The 26,775-nt window shown below is 37.6% G+C and overlaps 1 protein-coding gene across 1 annotated transcript in view; it reads left to right on the plus strand.

The window, feature by feature from the left end:
• The window catches only part of ZNRF2 (zinc and ring finger 2), a 51,591-nt gene that overhangs the window by 12,969 nt on the left and 11,847 nt on the right, over window positions 1-26,775 (plus strand). The window contains exon 2 of the mRNA XM_071735389.1: window positions 16,419-16,514. Coding sequence (XP_071591490.1) covers window positions 16,419-16,514 — 96 coding nt within the window. The remainder of the gene's footprint in view (window positions 1-16,418; window positions 16,515-26,775) is intronic.

Consider the following 26,775-nt stretch of genomic DNA (forward strand, 5'->3'; position numbering starts at 1 on the left):
TAAATGTATATACAGTTGTTCTCCAGTCTCATGAACCGTGATCCCATACAGCTGGGTCTGTATAGCTGTTTGAGAGCCTCCCCTCTTCCTTTCCTCTGCTTTCTTGCTTCTTTCTGTGCAATGAGTGATTTTATTCTCAACATCTGTAATTAGTAACTGAAGTGCTACTGGAAACAAAAGTACATCAGCAGAAATACTGATTTAGCTGGATCTTAAAAATATTTCCATTAAAAAACCCCACAATGTGTTAGTCTTTTTTTTCCTAGAAAGACGTAGTTTTGGGTTTAATGCTTGATTAGGATTTAAACTTTTAACTTAGTTATTGCAGTTTTATCTAGCAGCAATTATATATGACCTGTTAATGGAGAAGTACCATTGAAGGCAAACACACTGAAACAGATTAGTTGTGTATCAAAAAGCAGGGAGGCCATTTTGATTAAATTCTTTGGTTTAGGCTATTTTTAGGTATTCTATTGTCTCCAGTTTTTCTAACTTGTATTTCCCCAAGCATGAAGATTGTAATATTTTGGAGGTCACACAAGTTAAAACTGATTAAACTTTCTTCCTGAAAGATTCAACCAGGCAAATATACTACATATAGAGCACTTTAATATCAACATACTAAATTTTAGTCCTATTAGTTTTCTATTCATGCCTTACAAATTTGTAGGTTTACAGAAGTGTATGCTTATAATTAAATTTCAGACATGGGAATTTTCATATAGAAATAAGAAAGGAAGAAAAGCCTCAAGTCAGTACCTTGTTTTTCTTGCATTTTCTGAACAGTAGTTTCTCTTTGACATATTTAGCTTTGTGCTCCTTTAGGCAGTGATGAGAAATGTACTAGGTACAATATTTTTAAGCTTCTGGTCTAGCTAAAACACTATTGTGAGGACAGTATTATTCAAGTCAATGAATCTTGCACGTGCAGAACTTCAGGTATGCTCACAAATCTGCCCTCAAGAGCATAATCCCATTTGTCAGGAATTATATGCAGTTAGCAAGGATTCCTTTCTCTGCTGGAGAAAAGGAACTGTTTCTGTAATCTCAGTATTCACATCTTTGAATTGTTAGATTTTAGCTCTTTACAGAAATGCCTAAGCAGCAAGCTAATTTTAATGGTTCTTTTCTAATCCTTAAAGTCAGTGAATGGTGTGACAATTGGACCCTGTAACTAAGGATTAGGAACATCACAAGTACTTGTCCATAGAGGGGTAAACATAGAGGAAAGATACTTTGTCAGCTATCACATTACAGTCAGTTGCTGTCGTATGCAATACTTAAACATTGCATTTTCCTTACACAGTGTGCAGGAAAGACCATGCCCTCTTGTCTCACTGATAGCTGCCTGGGAGAAGAGACCTATTCCCACCTGGCTCCAGCCTCCTTTCAGGGAGTTGTAGAGAGTGATGAGGTCTCCCCTGAGCCTCCTCTTCTCCAGACTGAACACCCCCAGCTCCCTCAGCCCTTCCTCACAGGGCTTGTGCTGGATCCCTTCACAGCCTCCTTGCTCTTCTCTGGACCTGCTCCAGCACCTCAATCTCCTTCCTAAACTGAGGGGCCCAGAACTGGACACAGGACTCAAGCTGTGGCCTCACCAGCGCTGAGTACAGGGGCAGAATCACTTCCTTGGACCTGCTGGCTACGCTGTTTCTGATACAGGCCAGGATGCCATTGGCCTTCTTGGCCACCTGAGCACACTGCTGGCTCATGTTCAGCTTCTTGCCAATCCAGACTCCCAGGTCACTTTCTGCCTTTCAGTGAAAGAGATTTTTCCTAATATCCAGTCTACACTTTCCCTGGCACAACCTCAGGCCATTTCCTCTTGTGCTATAACTTGCAACCTGAGAGAAGAGGCTGACCCTCACCTTACTGCACCCTTCTTTTATGTCTTTGCAAAGAGCAATAAGGTCTCCTCTCAGCCTCCTTTTCTCCAGACTAAACAACCCCAGCGTTCCCTCAGCTGCTTCTTATAAGATTTGCACTCTAGACCCTTCACCAGCTTTGTTACCCTTCTTTGGACACACTCCAACACCTTGGCATCCTTCTGCTTTATTCTGTAAAACCCAGAGCATCTATGACCTGATTGGGCTGTGGAAAACCTTTCCATAACCCAGGCAAAAGTACAGTTGTGACTGTCTATATGAATTGTCACTAGTGCTGTAGGTTTCAGTGCTAGAGGGGTTTTCAGTGCTTTTACATTCATATATACCTCATGATCCTTTCCACAAACTGAAATTAGCATTTTTGCATCTTTAAGCCATGAATTTTGCCTAAAGATTGAGAATGAAAAACATCAGAAGCTCTTGATTCTGGCCTGGCTACAGGAGGCAGACCTCGTGTACTAATATATCTGTGTTGTTGTGGTATATGGCTGACTGTACTTAATAACAGGATGAACCAAGGAGAAATATACCATGGTTTAACACACCCTCTGCAAAGCCGAGGGGAAGAGACAAAGCCGCAGCCCCGGGCGGGCTCTTGGCAGGGCCGGGCCGGGCCCGGTTCAGCACCGCGCCCTGGACAGCTCAGGCGCAGCCTCCTCCGGCGCCCGCCCCTCCTCTTCCCTCCCCCACGGGGTGCGCCGGGCCTTCAGCCAGAGAGGAAACTGAGTGGTTCTTGTGGCCCAAAGCTTGCTGCGTGGGCTACTGAATTGTATTTAAAAGGCTAAGAGCTTGTAATAGTTCCTCATTTGCCCCATTTTCTTGTGGTGCAGAAAGCAGCTTGAGAGTAGAGCAGGTTGACTTCCCCTAGAAGGCTTTTTGTAAATATTGGTTCTATTTTTATGTATTTATTTTTTTAGTCTGGTTTTCAAAAGTTCCATCTTCATCTATTTGCTGGCTTTTATCCTAGAAAATTGATTTTTTGTCACAGCTTTTCCAAATACTGGCTAGCTAGCTTCCTTGTTCTTGGTTTCATCTCTCTTTCATGTGATTTAAAGACTTTTTTCTGTAACTAGTTCTCATTTTCTGCTAAAAGTTTTGTCAGTCTTGTAGTTTCAACTGGACTTCCCTGCTTGGTTCCTTCCAGTAAGTAGGAGTAGAAAAACAAAAGGAATAAGCACATTACACAGATCCTTTCTGTTATGACACTGTTCAGTTTTCTTTGTCAGTATGTAACGGTACCTGCTAAAAATGAGTTTGTAAAAATCTTTGACCTTAAATGCTTGAAAACCTAGAAAAACTTCTGATATGTTTAGAATTAGTGTTAGAAAGATGCCTTGAGCAGTCAGGGTCTCACTGAAAGATTAACCTTTTGAAATAATGTTAGTTTTTCTTGACAAGAGTTTAAAATCTAGAAGGTAGTATTCTGAAGTACTTGCGTCTGAGAAGAGGTAGTTTTGCATCCAGTAATCCTGAGTTTACAGTGTGCAATCCATCATTTGTGTGGAGGAAAAAGAGCAAAGCGTGTAATCATTTAATTTCACTTGATGGCTTTCAAATTAAGGTGGAAAATTCATTAATCCTTTGATTCATGTGTGAAAACAGGGTATGTAAATACTTCAGTGACCATTTTCCTTTCTTTTATGATTCTGCTGTAGAGTGCTATGTGTCTTGAACAATTTTTTCCTGTTGCTAAGTTCAGTTTATTTAAGATAGTATGTGTTTTTTCCCCTTCTTACTGTTATCTTTTTACAAATGTCTTGCAGGATTTTCCTGAGAGGTGGGAATCCTAAGGAAATATTTTTTCCTTTTTATGCTGAAGACCTTTTGGTGTTCTACTGTACCATTTTACTAGCTTCTATAAGAACATTGGCAGCTTTATTGAGTTTGCTACTAAACAAATAAAAAAGGCCACATGCATTTCTTACACTTCTTCCCTTCTGGAAGAAATGAAGTGAATTTCAGAAGAAAAACTACTTTTGCTGTTTCAGTTGTTGGAATACATGCATTTTGGCTTCTAAATGAAAAATGGAAATACCATCATTAAACAAAATTAGTAGTAGAGTTTCCTCTGTGTCCTGGAAAACTGTGCTTCCAAATCAGTTTACCTTAATTTATAGGTAACTGCTTTGTTTAGGTTGGACCTCTGCCATATATCTGTGAACTTTGGCAAGCTGTTGAGTAATTTCCAGTGCATTCCACTTTCCAATATATTTTTTTCTTTCCTTCAACTTACTTCACTGGTACGATTATATTTAACATGATTTTATTTATAAGTCAAAGATGTTATTGAAGTTACATTTTGGAAGTTATTTCCCTGGTATTCTGATTTTTAGGTTTGGTATAAGAACAGTTGTTTCCCTGAATAGTTACAAAAACATATGGAGGTTGGATAGTGAATAAAGCACTATTCATATTTGATTGGATGGAGGGGACATTGTTGGGAGTGGAACCCACCATGTACATTTACACCTAAATAAATTTAAACCCTACTTTAACAGATTAGCCAGTGCAAGAAAAAATCTAGTAGTTTTATAAGAGGTTTTTTTTTCCTTCCCTCATTTTAAATTTTGCTCTGTAAAACTGTCCCTGAGGGAACTGAAGTTGATAGTAAAGGTTGTCATAGCTGATACTTTAGATGTTCCTGTCTATTTTATAAATTGCTTGTGTATATGCTGTTTACCTATTGAAAAAAACCAAACAAAAAAAACCCCAACAAATACCCAAACCAACCAACCTACCAATCAAACAAAACAACAAAGAACTTTATAGCTGTCCATGTTAATACAGATGGATTGTTGCTTCTCAAGAAAAACCCAATAAAAGTAGATTTTTCTTATTGGCACATCTCCCAGTTTAGTGATTTCTGATTTGATATAACTGCTGTAAAGTGCACGTATGACAAGACCTCCACTAGAGAGAGGAAGAGTGTGCTTTTGTGATGACTGGCAGGAATGTCAAGCTTCTTTTGTGAGCTTTTATTTGGTCTTGGTTCCTGAAAATGATAGCTAAAGGCAAGTTTTTAAAAAGTTGCTTGATGACACAACAAAGCTTGGAGGCAGAGGCTGTCCTTAATATGCCTGTGGCTTACTTCACAGAAAGCTTTGATATGGAGGGAATTTACTATGGAAGAGCTGAAATATGTCTGTCCTATCACCAGAGCTGATGATTTTTGCCTGGTTTAATCTCACTAATTCATTGGTGGCAAAATGGTGAAATTTATCACAGTTGCTGTTACTGCAGTCACTTGTGTGCAATGGACTTGCCTTCTGACAGCTTCTCTTACAATGAAAGGAGTGGATCAAGCTGATGTCATAGAATCCTAGAATCCATGTGGGAAACAACTACTTTGACCTCTCTCAAAGTCCAGACTAAGAAAGCCTTCTAGAAAACAGGTAACAAGGTTTGAGTGTGAGAAAGTTATCCTTCAAGACCATCATGGAGATTTTTATTTTGTAAGACACTGAAAGTACATCTTCTGCCTCCTGAAACAATTTTTTTAGGAACTAATGCTCCTCTTAGATAAAGGAGTAGACCTAATTTGAAACAGAAAAATGCCTATAAATTATGTTAATTCTTTGCTGTTCTTAAAAGCCTGTCAGAAGAGTGACAATATAACAATTCAGTACCAAATACTTAGGAGTATAAAATCTTCCTAGCTTGAAAGTACCTTTTGAGAACTGCTGTTTTTTTCACAGAAGATTTTGGGAAGATGTGATTTATTTATTTATTTTTTATTTATTCTCTCCCATCATAGAATGAAAAGCTACAATGGAAAGATAGATACAAATCTGTGTCACTAATAGTTTTGTCATTGGGGTAATAGTGGTAGCTGCAGTCTTACTTCAGGACTTCAGATGTCTAAAGTAGTGGAAGATTCATAAGTTATTTTTTAATTAGTGTCTTACACTTTAAGATTGGAATTGGAAGAGAATTAATTCCTAGTTATTGGAGAGGGGGTTGTTGGAGAAGGGATAGGTGTTGGGTTATTTAAAGAAAAAACAAACCAACTTTCCATGATGAAATTTAAATAAGTTATCTGCTCCTCAAGTATGTATGTAGTACACATTTGGGGTGCATCCTTCATTATTCTTAATGTATCCTTGTGTTCTAGAAGTCCTCATTTGTTTTGTGTGGGGATTTTTTGTTTTGGTGTTATTTTTTTGTTTTGGTTTGGTTTGGTTTGGTTTGGTTTACTTACAAGGGTTTACTTAAATGCACCTTGCTGGGCTTTGCCCTCTAGCTGCTGTTTGGATCCTATCAGTTTCTGAAGTGTTTTATATGCTGCTGGCAGGCTGGACAGTACAGCTAGGTGCAGTAAGCTGCTCTAGTGTTCCACTGGGAAAGTTCAGAGTCCTACTTGCTTGGACTGGTTCCCACCAGCTGACATGCACATGCAGGAAAGGGACAGCAAGAGTAAATGGGGTTGTGCTGCCAAGAGACAGGATGAAGGTGAAGGGAATGAACACGTAAATGAGCAGAGAGGAGCGCAGGCTCAAACTCTGGCATGCTGCCTTCCAGAACTGTTCTAAAGAGCTATTTTCTTCTTTCAAAACCAGAGTCTGAACATTTTATTATTTATACTTGAACTTCTCAGTCACTGATTTTAGGCATCTGTGGTAGAGCCTTGCTAAATCATAAGTAAGGCTCTGATTAAGAAGGCAAAGCAAATTTATGCCATGATCTACTTTTTCTATGATCCTTATCTCAATGTCATTGTGGGCAAATAGGCATTTTTATATAAGGTGATACCTAGGGACTTTTGAGAAGTGTTTGACTTTCTGTATAAGCTAGGGCAAATTTTTTACTGCCTTTCTAAAGTATGTAATGGAGACATTGCTCCCATTGTAACCATTGCTTTTTATTGTCTATTTTAGAGTGTAAGCTCTTTGAAGGAAGGACTAATGCATACGTGTGAACTAACATTTGTAGCACTTGGCACACTATGATCCTGACTTTATAAGGGCATACCTAAATCATGAGTACTACCTATGATCACTCTTTAGTTAGTTGTTAAAAGAACAAACAAGAACAACAGCAAAAAACCAAACCACAAAACCCAACACCTCTTTCTTCTTTAAAATATAATTTATTAGCATGTTGCAGTTTCGTGCTTATAAAAACCAACATGACCCCTTTCTTACTAAAATATAACATATCAGGATGTTAGGGTTTCATGCTATCTCAGTATTCAAAATAAACTCAAGACAGTCTCCTTTTTATGCTTAATGCTTATATATATTCAAGTGTCAGATCATGAGTTTGAACAGAGAAGAAGATGACATGAATAGGTGCAGGTTCTGTTGCCTTCAGTAGCGTTATGGATGAGTAAAGCAATGCAAGCATATGATTCTTTACATGAAAGCCATAATTGGATAAGTAAAAGTATTTCATTTACGATGTCATCTTTCAAACTGCTCAAAAGTCAAAATATAATTTAAACTAATTTGTTCCAACTGCACATCTCTGTTAAAACTTATTTAGTTTCTGCTGTGTGTATGCATGCAAATGTGTGTCTTATTAGCCAAATCATGCTAATGTATACAAGATATTTCTCTTCTAAGTGTAGACATGTAAAATAAGTAGCTAATCAAATTTCTCAACAATTTCACACATAAGACAAGGCAACAATTTTAAACAGCAAAAAATATAAAATGCTCAGTATTTGTGTACAAACAGTGGCATCTTGACCATGAAAATGCAGAAATTGCATTGCTGACTTAGTTGCTGTGATAGGAATGGTGTGGCGTGTCATTTGAAAGTTTTATTGGGTTGTGATTTATGGATGTTCTGTAAGATTTTGCAGAATATAGTACGAATTCTCAGTACTCTTAACAGAGGTAAAAGACTGTAAATATAGACTGATTCGTCATCGTTGAGATACTTAAAGCATGTAAGTCAATAACTTAATTTCTTCTGCTTTTACTGACAATAGTTCAGAAAACTTGGAGGATTATATCTTTGTGGGTTCAGTTCTCTCTTTTTCTGAGACAATTATATATAATCTTTACTATTATTAGGCACTTTGCATGCTTTCTTTGCTATGGTACACACCTAGATGTTATTAAAAAGATCTGTCTTAAAAATAGGAACTTTTGCAAAATTAGTCATAATAAATAAATGCCTATCATTCAAACTTCAGAAACTGCTCACAATTTTTAATCTATTTATACATAATTCATATTAAACACATTCTGTTAATACTGAAGGACTTAATTAATTCAAGAATACACATTTCTGAAATTATGCAATTTGTAGCCCTTCATCTTCTCCCCATTTTGTAATATTATCTTTAATTATTTTGTTAAAAGTCCAGCTTCTTATGAGCCTTTAACCTATAGTCTATATACTATGTCTATACACTATAGTCTATATTTGATACATTATGGTAAATATTTTCCACACTGGAAGAATGGTAGGGTCGATGCCAAATGAACTTCTCTTAGTTAAATTTTCCATTTAGAAACAAAAAAATACTTCATGGTATGCAGAGATGGTAGTACTTTTAAAAAGTTATTCCTTAAATAAAATTCATTTGAGCTGAGTATGAATGATACTTTTCAGCCTGGACTTTTCTGCCAAGTTGAGTCTTTATTCGTAAGTCACACATTTACTCTGGGGAAAAAAACAGACAACACCAAACACAAATAAACCAACAAACATACTTTACTCCCACTTGTTTCAATGAAAGTAAATTAGTCCATAGATTTGATGTTTCCCTGCAGAATTAATAAATTGGTACCCTCTGTGGAGGACTGCAATTTTGAGAGCTAAAGAGAGAAAATATAGATTATAATAATCTGATGTTGTGCCTAGGTAATAAAAATTCTTCAATGTGTGATTAAAAAATGAGATGAGAAGCACAAGGGAACAAGTATGTTTTGAAACGTTTGTCCTTGACTTCCTCAAAACTGTACTTTCAGTAGGTATGATTTTTGTTATACTGAATGATAAATGTAATTATAACTATTTTTTATATATAATTTAATGTTGGTATTGAAAAATGCATTTTGTTTAGAATTACTATTTAAACTCCTGATAACATCCCACATAATAATTTAATTTTTAATTTAACTGTATTCTTCCCAGTTGTAATCTTTACTATTTTGTACTCTGACTTTTTTTGTCATTGATTGGTTTTCCCTTTTTTCTTTGTCACTGCTACCTCTATTTCTACAGGAACAAGTAGGTTATTGGTAAGTATTTCAACTAAATCAGACTTTACAAAGTTTTGCCTTAGTGAGGACTTCTTTTTTTTACCCTCACTTACTTTGGTAAAAACTTTGTAGCCAACAGACCAAATGTCTGTAAATGCTGTGCTTTCTCAGGTCTCCATTACCGCCTTGTTTGTGTAGTAGAATAATAGTTTCAAGATTCTCTGAGAGACTTTGTCTTCTGCATGCTTTCAAGCAGCATCATTATCTGTGCTGTCTTCTAAGATGCTGCCTTCTCCTGGGGCTTGCTCCTTTGTTCCTGTCTGCTGCGTTTCAAGTGCAGTGTTTACTTTATTTCTCCCATTTCTTTTTTCGTAAGACCTCGTATGCGTTTTGGCCAATTTGCTCAGAAGACTTCTCTGCGTCTGACAAGATGCCCTGTTTCACCTGTTCGGTTTAGTGATCCTTGTCAACCATTATTCAGCTGTTTTCACATCATACCTCTTCCCTTTTAGCTCGCATTAAATATACTATCTCAGCATGGTATAACCACCCTCTCCTCACTTATTATCATGCTTCATGTAATTTTAATTAGATTTGTTGCATTGTACTGTACAAGTTTTCAAGATATTTACGTCTGTGCATTTTCAAAAAGTAGGACTTCGTTCTTATCTTGGAGCAGCTCCTCCTATACTTCCTTTTAAACGGTGTGATTCCTAATGGAAATTTCTTTAACCCTAGTGGTTTTTAAAATAGTGACTTTATTGACAATGTGAAGAAGGGGAAGGGTGTGTAAACAGACTGGTTTTGTGCACTTAAAAATTTGTAGTGGTCTTGCCAAATTCTCAGTTACTCCAGAAAAACCTGCTTCTGGCAGTAGAACACTGTTACACTGTCTGTCTTCTCTAACTTTCATTGTGAAATGATGTGTGGAAACACCTTCTTCAGGTATTTGAGGAAAATGTTGCTCCAGGCAATGAGAGGAAATGGAGGGAATAGAAAAATTAAGGAAGAAAGAAAATAATAGATTTTTAGTTTCAGGAGAGTCTAGGAATAAGAGATAAAGAAGAATTCTTCCTCTTTGAACTGTGATAGGTGAGTTAAGAAGGAAAAAGCAATGGGAAAGATGTGCAATCTCTAAAGCCAGACTTTTAAGGCATTACATTTGCAAAAAGTTTTCACAACTCCAACCTGACTTGCAGTGAATTATTTGTCATTGTCTGGTAATGTAAGAACTCGGATTGTTTGACAGGTTAATCTTGCCTGCTGCATATAAATACATTTATGCCCCAAACAGTTGACCGTGCTTTCTGGCTACTTGCATTCTGAATAAAATTTGGCTCCAAAATATGTCCAGCCTGGCTTAACTGTGTGTTCAGACAATTTTGTTCTTCTCCACACACCTTCTCAAGATTGGTCCGAAGCGGTAAGAGCTCCACTTGTGTACAGAAGCTTCTGAAATGGTGATAGGGCTAGTTTCTTCCCATACTACTGGAGTAACTCTGTCAGTGTGGCTGGAAGGGGACATTGTTCTCTTCAGATCTCTAGCAAGCAGAGATGATGAATAGACATGAGAGGAAAGTTTCTTTCCTTTGTTCCCTTTGATTCAGATTTTGTAAGGAAGTCATCATACCTATACAAAAGAGAGGAAGAAACTGTTTCCTTGAGTTTTATCTCCTGCCTACTCCCTTGGAAAAGATGTTATGGAAATTATTCTTCTGGGGAAAGTCTTGATAAGTGGAGTTTTTGGTCTCTCGTTGCAAATATGTTTCTCAGTTGCAGTAATCTAAAACCTAATCATCTGGATTTAGGGTGTGAGTGGAGCCTTTTTAATGTGATAACTGAGGCTTGCTCTTACCTTTAAATCTACCAAATGCAGCTCCCAGCCTAAGTTTATAGTCACACTTGTCTGTCTTCAGCTGCTTTTGTTCCATTGAGAAACTTTTGGTATGGATCTATGCTGGAGGCTGACATTTCTGAAACAGAGTATATAAACTAGTAAGTTAAAACTCAATTAGTAGTTTGCAAGTCACTTTAAAAACTTGTTCTTGTTCGTGTGCTTGTCAGTTTGAAAGTGCAGACTCTTAAGAGTTTGGATGAAGGACACTTGCACTGTCTCTCATCTACTTTGAATATAGGTCAATATCGATAAATGGGGTGGTGGAGCATCCCTTTGGATGCTTGCATAGATCTAAAATATCAGTCTTAAAAAGCTGTTCCTCTAATAACAAATGTTCTGATTTTTGTATTAAGAAATGTGAAAAATCTTTCCACAGGTATTTCCCACCTGTAATTTCATCTTTGGGTTTGAAAGGTATTTTCTCTCTCTTTTAATGGTTGTATTTGTTTTTCTTCCATGTCTAAAACTGTACAGCTGTCAATTATCATCATCATGTTACTTTTATATTGGTGTTAGACACCTGAAGTTGTGCGTTTGATAAGTCTTTATTTATGACTAAGGAAATGTGTCTTTTTCAATTTCTCTTCTTCATTCTGTACTGCTTTATTTTTCAGTCATTGCTACTGAAGATCTCACTTCCCTATTTAGCAAGATGAAGGGAGCTAAAGAAATTACGTAGGAAGATTCCAACTTCCCTAAGTTTTTGCTTCGGAGATAAAGTATTATTCATATGCATCTTCTCAAATTATTCCACAGACTCCTTAGCTAAAATAAGTTTTAAGTTTGGTTTTATTTTCTGTGTTGTATATCTCCCCTTTATTACTGAATGCTGTGGAGCTGTTAATCAGAAAATACAAGATAAAATCCCTTGTTTCCCTTAAGGATTTCACAAATGTGTTAACTTCAGTTTCATGACACAAAAGTGGGGAAGAAAATCCCTCTAGATTATGAGCACAAAATCAGTAATTGCTGAGAGGAAATTCTTTGTGCTCATCTTGAGTCAGTTTTCTAGAAAAGACAGAATTTGGAGAATTTGAATTATGCTCCTTATTTCTGTTTTATTTCCTGTTCTCTCCCAAATTGAGGGCAGTATTTATTTATTTTCATCTCTGGAAGCCGAGTTCTTTTAGCTTAGGCCATTGACAGCATAAGGAAGGATGGGAATTAGGTAACTAGATCAATCTTTTCACCAAAGCACTTTCCCCCTTAATAAAACACTTCTTACACAAAATAGCAAAATTTCAATGAATAACCACTTGTATTGGGAGCTACAACATCTAGCAATTGTACCCTAGAAGATTCTCTGAGAATAGAGATAATGCTCTATTTTTTTTACCTTCTAACTTGGGAGACGTTTTAAAAATATCAGTTCTTGAATTTAGTGTGATATAATTTATAGAGTGACCACCCATCGTCAGCCTGTCTCTGTGGATAGTTTCCAAGCCTGCCAGAGACTGAAGTTAAGAATTTGATGGATGTGAGAAAAGATGGTATTTTTTGGCTTTGTGTAGGTTTATTTGCAAAAGACTGCAGAGTATGAAGAAAGTGATACATTTGAGAGAGAATGAGAGAATTCAAAGCCCTGCTGCTTACACGGGTTTAGTGATTTTAAACTTTCTGTGCCAGCCTGGGATTTTCTTGTCGCTTTGCTGCAACCTTGTGTTCTGTCTCTCTTGCCTTATAATTGTTTGGGGTTTTTTTGTGTGGGGATTGTGGGTTTTTTTTCCTCAAAGTTATGCTTTTGTTTTTAAGTAATGTTCTACTTTCAGTATTGTAGTTAGTGTTGTGAAATTGGATCTTGTCTCTCTTCCTCTTCAATATGCAGTCTTAAAAGTCAGCTACAGGCTTGTGCATGGTTGGTTTTGGTGCTCAGATCTTTCCTGCTGTACAGAAGAGAACGTGGCTCTTCCCCTGTCTTGGGTTGTGTCACAGGCAGTGTCCTCTCTAATATGGGAGAAGGAAGGACATCTTTGCAGTGATACACTGACCAAACAGTGATGACTCTAATACAAAGGTTCCTCATCTTGGATGAGGAAAAGGATGTTCTGAGACCTTCATAAAGAACTAGATTTTTACCTAGAACTATACCTTATCTCTTGTGCTTTCATTGTAGAATGAGTGAGGAAGTGTTTGAGTTTCATAGTTTTTAGAGGACACTTCTTGACATGATGCCACCTAATCTAATGAATACTTCCACTTTGTTGTCCAAAAGTCTGTGAGCACATTGTTTATCTCCAAAACAGTAAAACACATAATGTAGAGAACAAGTTATTTTTACTTGTTGATTGTTTAAGTCATGTGAAACTTTCTGAAAGTTATCTGAGTTGTTCCTTCAGACTGGTGGTAAAAACAAACATAGGCTATAAATGTCATTAGCCTGCTGGGCAGTGGTACAATAGACCCTTTGTTCTTACAGACTACTCAATTGTAAACTGGGTCATGAAACTATTGCCTTCTGATTTGAGGAAAGGTGGGAAAATACCAGCTTTTTAAAAGGACCTTTAACTGGCTTGTGGACAGTGTTGATTGTTCACTTGTTTATACTTTCAAATACAGTTAAAACTAAAGTAAATATTGTGTCTACAGTTAAAGTAATTTGTTCTTTGGGGTTACCTAGGAGTTGGAAAGTGCCATTTCCTTCACACAAAATGTACACAAAATGTCCATTTCCTTCACACAAAATGTCTTGGGGAAGACAACTAAATCCAGGAGGTGAATATTGCAGGAGAATGTGTTTGGAAACTGTTCCAGCAGGTGTTGCAAGCTGAAGGCACTTTTTTTGATTGTAATGCTTGTCTTAGGCATGTAGCTGGTGCTGGTCACTGGAAAAACATCTTTTCCACATTGATACCTTTACTACTGGTGGCTAATTCGTTCCATAAGGCTTAGTTAAGTGTAATGTCCTCTACTGCTTGAGTTCTTCAGTTGTCTTCTGGATGCTGAGTAGAGCTGTAACAGTCAGAGCCCAGATGTGCTGTGTCAGGAGGAAATCTGTAGTTGTTAAACTGTCACCTTCAAAACCACTCGACTCTGAACCAGCCACAAGGTTCTATATTGTTAAAATGTAGACTAACTTTATTGCTAAAATGTGGACTTCTCACTTGGTTTAGACGCAGCCACATGCTAATATAGCTATGTTCAGCTAAATACTTAAAAAGATAACCAGGAAGATTTTTCACAGCTATCTATAAGCATGGTTTTAAGTAAAAGCATTGTAACTATCAGTAGTAGTATTGGTAGTAGTAGTTACCCAAACTCTCCCTCCAATTTTATTTGGATTTAAGTATTTCTTTCAAACATTCCTGGAATATGTACCTTTTAATAACAGTCTTAACTTCAGTAATGGTTTGAAAGACCTGTTGATAGTTTTCTCTTCCCCCTGGCACCCCCAATTAGATGTGCTGGTGACCCTGGGGAATAAACTAGAAGACTTCTGTCCAGAAAGCAGGGGGAACCTGTTAATGACTGTCCCAGCGCTTAACTAGCCATGAACTTAATTGTTAACTTGCTGTAATGCAAACACTCCCTTCTGGCACAGCAGGACGCAGTGTGCAGTGTGTAAGGAAGCTATGTGCTTTTTCACATCAAAATATGTTGTTAGTTGTGCCTTACAGAAACATAGAAATTAATATAATGTGTGGGTCTTAGTAGGTTTTGACTAGACTTAAGAATAATCATCTACAGTAAACTGAGAAGGGTTGAGAGAAAATTTTCCCTACCTCAGTTTTTGAAGAAAACTGTAACAAAGCAGTTGTGGGCTGGTTTTGGATGTTTGTAGGACCCAGATACTGATTTTTATTTTAGTCATGCTGACATGCAGCCTTGGGGAAGGAGGCTACACAGGGGCTGAAGGGTCACTGACAAAACTTTTTGCAAGTAAATTAATCTTTTCAACTTGTTTTTTCCAAAAGATGTGTTTGGCTGTTTGTATGCTTAGTAACTTGTGGTTGTAACTTGTTTGTGAAGATGTGGGTTGGAGGAGGAGGGTTAAATATAAGGACAGAAGAGCAATATTAAAACTGAAGTGTAAGATCAGCACAAGAAGAGATAGATATGAACTTCTTATGACTAAAATAGGAAGAATCAGTACTGTGCTTTATCTCAGGAAGTGGTTTCATGTACATGTTCAGCTGCTGCTCAGAGTTGTTAGCAGTTGTCTGGTTTGACTTGCTTCCTAGTAACTGCACTAAAAAAAGAAAACATAATGCACTTTGTTTATCAAGACAACTATTTCTATCAAGTGCTAATGCTTCAGGTTAATTGCTTGAGCTACATCTGGATAATCATTAACAATAGAGATCAAAATTCTCCGGCATCAAGAACTTGGAGGTGCAACATCAAGCCACTTGCTGTTCTTGACTGACTCAGTTCCTTGTGGGCTTCCAAGGTTAGATGTATAGAAGCAAGGGGCAACAAACCAGAACATGTGGGAGCAGACCCAGATATGGATGTTGATGGAAGGTACAGTGGCTATTTATACTTGGCTGCATCGTTACTTTTCAAAAGCATTAAAGAAAAAGTTGCTGCTTTGCACTGAGCATGGATTTAGGTATTTTTGCTGTATGTTGTCCTGTAGGTATAATCCTTAAAGGATTTTGTGTATGAAGATCCCTGCTGGTGGCTTTTTGTCTCTCACTTGTGTGTTAATTATACAGCAGATCAAAATCAGCAAGACTTTTCTCAGACTTTTCTGTGGACCATAAAACTTGTCCATCCAATCTTGTCCTTTAACTGGAAGACTGCTGTCTTCAGTAATGACATAAATTAAAGTATTAAGCAGCTTTGTCATGGACTATTACGCAGTTGCATCACAATCTAGACCGTCTTAATTATTCTTTATCCTATATTGCCTCAGGCTGTGACCTCACAAGCTAAACAAAGTCATGCTTGGCTAGGATGAGAGAAATCAAACAAATTCAGTGCTACAGGAAATATAAGTAATTCAGTAGGTGAGGTGATACTCCTGAGTTAAAGTTTTCTCTGTGCTTTTCTCTGTGTTTTTTCTGGTAAAAGATGCTGCAGTTTGTGTGGTGAGATACAAAACCAAGATGCTTTGTCAAAGTTTCAATGCTATTCCTAGTAAAAATGTACAAGTTTATTCAGGGCTCATGGCCAAGTTCAGATTTAATGGCTATGTTTTCTATACATTACTAATTTCTGTTTTAATAGAGTCACATTATCCTCTTGCACTTGTCTTAAATTGTTACAACAGTTGCTGGGAAACTAGAAACTGCATTCCAGAGGTGCTGACATGTTTGCAACTGGCAGTAGATCAATGCAGAAACAATGGTCCATTTTGAGGTATTTTGAAATGAAAGGAATTATATTAATGTAAGAAATGGCAGGTTGAAACTGAAAAGCTGCCATGTGTTTTGTTTTTTTGTGGGAGCTTTTTTTTTTCCTTCCTTTTAATGTGTGCAGAATGTTTTCTTGAACCATGGTTGAGTGTACTCATACTTACATATTTTTTGTTTTCTGTAGGTTTCAAGTGCCCTGTATGTTCAAAATTTGTCTCTTCTGATGAAATGGATTTACATCTTGTGATGTGTTTGACTAAACCAAGGATAACCTACAATGGTAAGAAAGAAGTAAGCTGATAGTTATTTATTAATTTTAAGCACTGGAGTGATAGTAATTTTTTATTTATAAGATACTCTGTTAACTAATTCAATGGACTCAGAAATTGTGTATGTTTTTTGCTTGTAGTTTATTTTTCCAAGTAACTATTAAGAACTTTTTAATACTGCCTGACAATACAACTTACACTGTGTACTTGTTCTGCAAATATAAAATGATCCTTATTTGCGTGGTTTTAGTCACTTTTTTGACTACAGGATTAGATATTGGTCCATGTGCACTTAGTGTCCACTTGGGATATATGTAGCTTAAATATCCTCTCATCTAATGACTTCAAGTAGTGAGGGAGATTAATCAAGTCTCCTCCTGAGGATATTATTATATGTTACTTGAAGTGCTATGCATTTGCACATTATTCAAGAAAATTACTATTTCATGAAGGCACTAAAGATCTTGCTTCAACTGATTGCATATGTCATAATTCATAAGGACTGGTAGATATTAATGTTTTTGTTATTTTAGTGAAACTTGCCAATTTCAAATGAACTACCTATAGTAGCTCTGATTTTTTCCCTACTTTTAAGCTCTCTTTGTTGGCTATCTGATGCAAGACAAATAGGACTTTTGCCACTGATAGGATCAAACTCTTCTATCACTGTGGTTTAGGCTGACCCTGAATTCTATGGCAAGCACACAGGAAGTTTTCAGAAAAATAGGAATTAAAAAACACTACTGAAATCCTAGTGCCTGAATTGGCAGAGATGCCCTAACACCAGGAAATCTTCCTTCCTGAACAAGCTTACTCCTCACCAGTCATCATCATATGATAACAGAATGCAATTAGAACAAAGTTTTAGACAAGAGTGAATAGTATCTTTTCCAGGTGCACAGCAAAAAGTTGGGGCTTGTGACTGCTTGTCACAGGTCGCATCCAAGAAAAATCTCATACAACATAAGACAGAAATGCTTCATTATGAGTGTGGTCTAATAGAGTACCAGGCACATGAAGAGGTTGTGAGACCTCCATCCTTGGAGAAGATCAGAAATTAGCTGAACAAGGCCCTGACCAGCTTAGTCTAACTTTGGGCAAGGGGCTGGAGCAGAAGACTTCTAGAGTTCCCTTTTGACATAAGTTATTTATGGCATAAATAAGCTTCAGTGTTATGGAATCCTTGACCCTCCTTCTGGCACCTTGCTGTTAGGGTATCCTACACTGGATTTTTTTTATTGGGCCGAGTTTGGAAGGATGGTTGGGCCTTCCTTATGCTTTGTATGGATAGCAATAGTGCTGGCCCTCACTTGCAAAAATAATTCTATATTACTTTATATATTTAGATTGGTGAAATCCATATTTGGGAAGATTGACATCATCTAACAGAGGGGGTTTTCTCCTTGTTTTGCCTTTTTAAATTTAGGACTGAGCATTTTCCAAGGTGAATTGATAGAAATCTGTGTATTGAGGGATGTTGAACGTTAGGGAGAAGCAGGCTAGTCACCCCAGTCAGGGAGGGATAACACACTTGGGATCAGCTAGGGTGGAGCAGGAGGAGGCAAGCTGGCAGAGAGCCAGCTTTGGCAGTAATCCAACTGATGGTATGTGGGCAAATTATGAGATGACTGACTAAAATCCTTTGCCCCTGCTGCTTGCTACATGTAATTACAAGTGCACTCAGGTGAGGTTTTTTCCAAAGTTACAGCAATTACATAATGTAACCTCTTAGTATTGTTTGTGATGTTCATTTGTGTCACAGCAGTACCATATTCAGCCTATTCCACCACCACCCCCTGCACTGTTTCTCTCAGCTGGCACTGTGCTGGTTGGAGTTCCTTTGAGGAATCTTGTTAACTTCCTGCAGTCAGTTAAGTAAACAAACTTCCATGTGAATGAGCAGAAGCAAAACTGTGAGTGGCACCTGAAGCCACTCTCTGGATAATCTGCGATATGGCAAAAGTTGTGGGCAATGCAATATGAGTTATTTCCAGCAACATGTCATTCCTCAATTTAGGAGTGTGTCTGCCCTATGGAGAGCCTCAGAAACTCATTCTAGGAAACGGTTGTTTAGGCTTGAAAGGAGAAAACTACTAAACTACATGTAGTGGCTTGTGAGAGGTACTTATTTAGAGGGATTGTCTCATTCTCATTAAAACCTAACAGAAGTGTGCACTGATCCTTGTAACTCCAGTTGGTTTGCTCTGTAGTTGTGAACTAAACCTTGAAGTATAGCCTGTAGCTGGTTTTTAAATTACTGCAGCACAAAGAAATTGAGGATAGCACTCAACTGTTACTTTGTGATATGACTGTGATCCCTTTAATGAGGCTAATAATAACTGTCTAACAGAATGGTGACTATATGATGCCATGAGTACAGCCCAGAATTGCATATGAATGTCTATGAGAATGATTTATGTATTTATTTTTTAATTTATATTTTGTAGTTTGCAATTATGAGATGGGTCTTCCTTTTTGACATATGCCATAAGAAGAGCATCTCATGGGTTTTTTGAGAGAAAGGAAAGCCACTGCTATCAACTGTTGATACCTTCTTCCAAAGTAGAAAGCATATCTCTGTGCTTTACTTTGTTATTTTTATCATGGCCTTGTGCCATACTTACACAATTAGGGCCAAGTAGGCATCATTTGCTTGTGTTGGTCACTGGTGGTTCCCAGTCCTATTACCACTAGCAAGTTAAGTGTCTTCTTTTTATTCACCTTTACTTTCTTTCCTTTCTGAAGTAAAGAAAGTAGCTGAGGGGAGCCTTAGACTTGGCAGGTGCAAGATGTTTAAAAATTGAGCAGCTGGACTGAACCCTGCTTATGTCTGCTTTAGACTTCATTTTCTCATGTTTACTGTAAACATATTTTTAAAATTATTATTATTGTTATTTTGTCCTTCTTAGGAGACAAACCTCCTTTCTTGTAAAATGTGAGTCTGAGGCATACCATCTTCCCCAGAAAAATGTTATAACAGAGTTTAGTTGTGATTTTAAGTTTAAAAAAATTAATGAGTCCTCCTAGCCAATCTGTAATTGCTGCTGAGCTACTTTTGTGCAATTCATTTGGCAGTAGGGTCAGTGAACGGCAGACTCTGGCAGCGTCTGACTTACATGTGTTTTCTGAGAGAGAGTGATAACAAATTTGTCACAGTTCTATGCTGGAAGTTGTGCTGATTTTCATACAAATAAAACAGTACATTTTATTACCCTTATTCTTTCAAAATCATATGACTTGCCTGCAACAGAGATCTCATTGCTGACTCAATTCAGCATGTAAAAAGAGCTCTTTCTTTTTTCTGTGGAACTTTGTTCCAAGCATCTCTTAAACTACTTGTGGTGCTCACACATGAACCAATACCTAGGCATTTTGATACAAAAGCTTGCTATGTGAATGGAACTGTGCAAAAGCACTGTAGTGTTTGGTTTTAATGTTTTAAATAGATAGCCTTGCTTTCTTTAGCGATTAAAACTCTCTTCATGTTATTACTTGATGAGCTGCTGAGAAACCAAAGTCCCATGAACTGGTTAGTCACAGGCTGCTAAAAGCCAGTGAAGAAAGAAAGCAGGTTAGTTGATTGACTTTTTTTTTTTTTTTTAAATCATTGCTGCTAAGATAGAGCCATACCTATTCCTTTGAGCTTCTCCACTTTGTTAAATGAGGCCTCTTGCACCTCGTTCAAGTTTGCCCTGCTGAGTTATACAGGAAGCCTACTTAGGGACTGCTCTCTGCACAAGCTGTTGTTTAGCAGGTAGCCCTCCTTGTGTTTCTGTCAGGGTCTGTTGACTAACACTCAGTGCTTGGGAATCAACTTGCCTTTATCTTCTTGCTGATGATTAGACCTGTTTGGTGAAGGTTTTGAATATGTTACTGTATTGATGCTTGCTTTCTACTGGGGTTTGTTTTATAAAAATGGAGCTCACAGGGGAGACTTGTGTCTTTAACTTGCAACAAATACAACCAATTCCACTTGAAGAAACATTCTCGTTGGTTCTGAAGTGATTCTGGTTTTAATACTAAAATTCCTTTGTTCCTCAGAACCCCTTGTAAGTCTTTATTATTATAACTCTTATTAAAGGGCCCCTCAGAGAGCAGGGACTAGCAGCCTGGCACCTGGCCAGATGGGGAAACCAGTGACCCTGGAGAGATGGGGAGAGCCAGTCAGCTCACTAGACTGGTTGGCTGGCTCGGTGAGCCGGCCTGTCCTCTTTCAAAAGTTTTGATTGAATTAGCACATTCCTGTGGAATATTTTGGGTTTCATCAAGTCAGCACTTTGTGTTGGAACGCCGTTCTACTGGAAACTTTCTAAGCGGGTCTCCTTAAAGCTACTTGCTTAGGGGTGGTGTGGCTTAGACATCAGTGCTGCTTTCACTCCAACCACTCTGCATTTACCTCAGATACAGCAGTGGGTCTGATCATTGGCCAACATATATACTGAGGTTCACTGTAAGGGGAAAAGTTTTTTTGCTAGTGTAATTTCAGAGAGGGAGAATGTTGAGACATCTAGTGTGTGAGCTGCACTCAAAGTAACTACTTTGCAATTATTCTTTTTTAATTACAGTAAGTTAACTTTTTAGCCCTATCACACCAAAAGAGAGCAGCGGAACAAACATCATAGCAGGGATTACATACATGATTTTCTATTTAAAGTTTATTCAACTCTGTTTTGAATGGAGGGATTAGTATATGTAAGGACTATTATAGACAGAATGTTGCAAATTAAAGTATGTGTACTGCAAGGAAAAGGTACACAAAACTCAATGTGCCTTTTTCTGTCTGGCAATATATTTTGGGGTGTTTGAATCTAGTACCACACATAGTTAGCCAAATATTCCCATGCTATTTAACCACATTCAAAACAATTTGGGCCACAAGAAGTAACTGATTTAGATCAGGAAGGATGCAGACCAGGATTTGAGATAGGGGGTTAAGTTTTGTCTTGTGAGGAAAGAGAAATGTTGGTACTGCTACATGCTGAGGCCTGCATGTGAATGAGTGACAGAATCCTGAGCTGGAACTCTGTGAGCAGTAATCCTGGTGGAGAAGTTGTCAGCATGTAAATGACAGCAAATAACATTTTGCATTTTGATCAAAAGCAGAGACTTGAAGTTTGGCATGAGTCACCTAAAGGACTAAATCAAAGTATTTTGGAAACAATCTTTGTGAATAGAGCTGACCTATTTTTTTCTAAGTTACATGCTTTGTTGATTGGTGGCTGTTTCAATTTTCTTGGAACAAGCTATTTATTCAGTTTATATTACTCAGTAAAAGGGAAGAAAAACCAGTGCACCTTAACCAAATGTTTGGACCACTGAGCTACATGATTCTGGTAGTTCCACTCCCTGCAGAGACTTGATTTCCTTGGTCACTTCTGTGCACAAAAAAAGGGAGAGTATTTTACTCTCTCTGGCTAATACTGTCAACTGTTTTGTCTAAAGCACTCAAAACTTTATCTGGAATGAAAAGAATCACTAACTTCAAGTTTGCTTCTCTGCCAGGGTTCCTGAGATCATGCCCTAAAAGACCTTGCAAAAGGGCATCTTGCCAGTCTGCCTGAAAAAGCTTAAGCCTTCCTCCTTGTCCTCATCCTTTAATAGGACTAGACTGTCAGCAAAGCAGTACAAAATAATACTAAGGCAAACTAGTTCTTTCATTCCACTTTATCTGAGGTATAAAATTCTCCATAGAAATTCTCAATTCTTCCATTTTTGGAGTTTAACAAGATTCTTGCCTAAAAATTTGCTCTACCCTAGATGCTTCTGTGCTTTGTCCTCAGAGGTGCTGGGGAGGCAGAAAGGTGTACTTTATAAGATAGTGTAACAGGACATATAAAACAGACACTTATCCTATGCTTGCAATTAAAATAGTGACATTTACTCTTGTTTTGATCTTGTGTACTCATAAACATCCTCCAGAACATGAGAGGTTCATTCAGTTTCCCTGATGCTTTAAAACTGTTTTCTTCAGTAGTTTGTGAAAATAATTAGAACTGTTGAACATCTGTTGAACTTTGAGATTCTGCTTAACGTGGTGGCAGTAGAGCATTGCTATAGTAAATAAAATTTTAATAATCTCAGACATTTGCTCAGCTGTTATTCTGTGAATTGGTGTATTACTAGCTCAGACTTTCCATAGCTTGTCTTGCACATTGTTACAATTTTAAGGAGTGAAACTGTGTTTGAAGAACTTCATTAAAATATTCTGATTAGTTTGGGAATTGTTGGTAACATTTGAATCAGAAGGAAATTTTCACTGGTGTTCACCAATGTAGGCCGTGCATAACTACTTATTTAAACCAGACTGCCTAGAGGAACAGTGGCAAGCAAACACTTTCTCCCTTTGTTCAGTAAAGCTGTATTTCCTTCCAAACCTCACAAATCTTTCCTTCCAGCAGTTTTTGGTACCTCACAGAAGAGCAGCATTGCAAAAGCAGTTTGTTACTGTTGAGGTTCACTGGGAGGGAGGTTGTTCATTTTAAAGCATAATGCTGACAAATGTTACTAAATAAAACCACACTCAAGTTCAAGGTGTACCTGCCTCCTAAAGGGGGTAGGACCTGCTTCAGTGACCCATTTCAGCCTCAGTCAGTGGATGAATTGGGTGAACCTGTGGAGCTGCAGCACTTTAAGTGGTTGCAGTCTCTTATCTTTCCTCCACACCCACAAACTGAGAACCCTTTGCTACTGAGTCAAACAAATAAGCTGTGTGTTTCTAATGGTGTGGCTGTTAATAAAGGTCCTGAAATAGGAACATAGTGTAACTGAAATGGAAGTGCTTCAGATGGCTGGAATAGCAGTTCCCAGAACTGCAGACTGCCCCATTTATCTCGGTAAGATATAGTCTTGGAGGTTTAGTGGTTGTGGCTGAGGTATCAATATTGCTTATTATTTTACTTTTCATGTGAGAGTGAAGCATAGGTTTATAAAGATGCTCTGACAGCTCTCTTTCATGGTTCACATTGGGGATTCTTTGTACATTACTCTGATTTTTCCAGCTGTAATGAAGTAAAGTCAACATTCTTGGATCTTGCTGAGGAGGGCACGCTGCAGCAATCATGTCCATTCATATTTTAAACTTTGATTTTTTTGCAAATGCAACTTTTTAAATGAACCTTTGGGGAGAAGGATATTTGGGTGATCCTCTGCATACTTTTCCTTGAGCTGGGCCTAAATCTGCTAGACTGAACTTCCTGTGATGAAGCCATTGCAAATCACTCTTGGCTAAAATAGCTGCAATGTCACCTCATACTTAACTTCAGGTCTTTAAAGTGGAACAACAGGTTTTTTTTCTCGTATATTGGAATTGCCTTTATATACGTGCATACACGTGCCACAGGAATATTTTATATGCAGCACTGGATAAATACAGTAAAGCTTTTGACAAGTATAGAACAAGCCTTCTTGTTTCTGAAAGAAAGAGAGAAAATAGGATTATTCATGTGCTTAATAGCACAAGTTGTCCCTTTTCCTTAAGCTACTCCTGAGCTCAGATGCTGCCATTGTCTTGCTTTGGTGCTGACAGTGCTGCTAAAGTCAAACTATAATTTCTTTTCCTAGAAAATTACAGATACACCTGAGAAACAGTGCTGCAAAGCTCATCTGCAGGTGACACAAGGAGTGATTCAGACCAGGTCAGAAGAGACCCCCGATAGACTCTGATGGATGTCGTGTTTCTCTTATGTAATGGCCGTGCAGTGCTGCATGCAGTAGAAAGCTAAGGGAAGGGTTTGTTCAGGGTTTGTCTCAGTAGCAAACCCTCACTGTGCTGTGACTGCATCATGTGATGCAGGCAGATAGGAGCTACCTTCTATGTCTTACACTTAATCAGTCTTTAGCTTCGAGAGGTCATTCAGAGGATGTCATAAATCGTGTCTGCAACTGCTGCAGTCTTGTGACTGCTGGGAATTTAGCTTCAGGGGAAATAATGTCCCTAGTTTTGTATGGTAATTCTGCAGTAAAGCTGATACCTCTAAAACCTTGAGATTTTACTAATTTGTTAGCAGCAGTCTTATTTTTTGTAGTTACTCTGTGGAAATAAAACCCTTCAAAATACACAGCTGTGTAGTTTGAGAGCCATGTATTTTTAACCTATTCTTAGAGAATAGGTTTCATTGATGGGATTTTGAACTAAAACTAGCTGAAATATTTAGGTTTTCAAAAATAAATGCCAAGCTACATCTCACTAAGACTGAGTGATCTATGTAGGAATTCCATGGTATTTCCTTCCTTAAATTCCTCACTGATTTGCAGGAACAAGATCACATTATTCATAGATCAGAATTTTTTCTGAAAGAAATAGAAAAGGAGGAGCTACCTCTTTCTCAGAAACTACACCAACAACAGACCAATTGAGAGAATTGCCTGAAATGTCATTTGTAATTTCTTTTTTTTCAAATTCTGGCTTTCAAAACTGCTACCCTTTGCTTGTTTAAATACTCTTGTGCTTCTGAGTTGCAGACTGAATCCTTCAATGACAAAAGAAGTCAGCTAAGCTTTTGCAGGGGGATTCAGTGGTAGAGCAAGCCTAAGTCTTCTGAAACAAACTGAATGAAACCTCTGCTAAGGTGATAAGAGTACTGCTAAATTAAGGATTATTATAAGTGCTTGCACTGGAGAAAAAATTACCAGCTTTTAGAACAGGTTGTAAATTGTCTATTGAGAGGATTTGCATTGATTTCATACTGACATAGGTACAAAATACTAGATGTGCCTCCCTGGAGGAACCTCTTTGCTCCCTGAATTTTGGGTAACGTTTTCTCCCGTGGCTACAGATTTGTTCAGCTGCGGAAATAGCCTGAAGTTCTAACACACAGCTGAAACAAAAAACTTCAGTAGTGCTAGATTTAGTGCTGAACTGTATTAACACTGAAAAACCTTGTTCAGGTTTCCTCATAAAGCTTTTTAAGTTCCATTTTAACCCCATGTCAATAGCAATCTCCAATTTAAAGCCGTATCAAACTTTTCTTCACTTTGACCATGCTGTGTATTTTTTCTCCCCAGTTCCAAGGCAGTCTATGTCAATCAATGGCTTTATTAGCTCAAAAACCTTGTTGTCATAATGGTGTGCAATAGTTTTGATAGCCTGTTGATTTTAAGAAAATGAAGATAAAAGTAAAAGTTGTATCTCGTTTTAGAAATATACTGCCAGATTCTGCATATAAAGTTTCGAACAAATAGTGGAGAATTATCTTTGGGGATTTGTTTTAAACATATCTCTCATGTTAATTGTTTTAAATTATTATTTGTGAATGAGCATGATGCAGAATACAATTTAAATTATGTGGGTGTCTTTTATTTGGCTTAATTGCTAGGATCTAGAAATTTATGCTATTTGTTTTAAAATACAAAGGAAAATTTGTTGTGTTGTGTTTTTCTTTCTCTTGAAATTAAAGACCCACATACTCTCTATCTTACTGGGACAGTAAAAACCTGTAGGTACCTATTAGCACCAGAAATACTGCATCTCTGCTTGCTGGAATAAGTTACAGTACTGGATTGTGTGTTAGTGTAGAGCAGAAAAATAGAGATAACTTTGAAAACTCTGACTTAATATTTGATGTTATCAGAACTTTTTGCATTCCATTTATATCACCAAAAAAAAAAAATTGTATTTAAAATAGGAATAGCTTGTAAAAGCACCTGGCACTGGAGTTAATAAGCCAGACTTCATGCACACTGGGTTTTGGCACCAGTGTTCTCATTGTGTGTTTCTCTGTAAGGCATCGTATCTTCCTTAAGAATAGCATCTTAGTCTGACACACCCGTTTTTCTCCCTTCCCCCTGTTTCAAGCTTAGACTTATAGTTTCATCTTTTATGCCATCTTCTTAAGTGCTCCCTATTCATTCATTCTGCATCACATCAAACCAAACTTCTCTGCAAACTTGCAAAGAAATGAGTCAGTTATTTGGCCTGTGTTAAAAGACTGGAAAAAAGACTTGGCAAGACCTGTTGTGCTCAAGGCACCTGTAGGAAGCCTGGATGAGGAGCTTGAAAAAGCACAAAGTGAACAAAATATGGAATCCCATCCTACATCCAGCTTCAAAACAAATCACCATTAAAGTAACCCACATTGTCCAGAGTAATAGACTAGCTAACTGCATCTGAGCTTCCTCTGCTCATTCTGTCTCTGGTCTTCAGGAACACCATTTCCCTACTCTCTTCTTCTATGAAGGTTTCTAATGCTCCTGTTTCATCTACATTGTGTTAGATGAGAGTTCTTGTAGATTTCCTTAGGCCAGCAGGTCCTCATGACACTCTCAGTTCCTTGT

This window comes from Heliangelus exortis, chromosome 2 (assembly GCF_036169615.1).
Source record: "Heliangelus exortis chromosome 2, bHelExo1.hap1, whole genome shotgun sequence".
In the NCBI taxonomy this organism is placed as follows: domain Eukaryota; kingdom Metazoa; phylum Chordata; class Aves; order Apodiformes; family Trochilidae; genus Heliangelus; species Heliangelus exortis.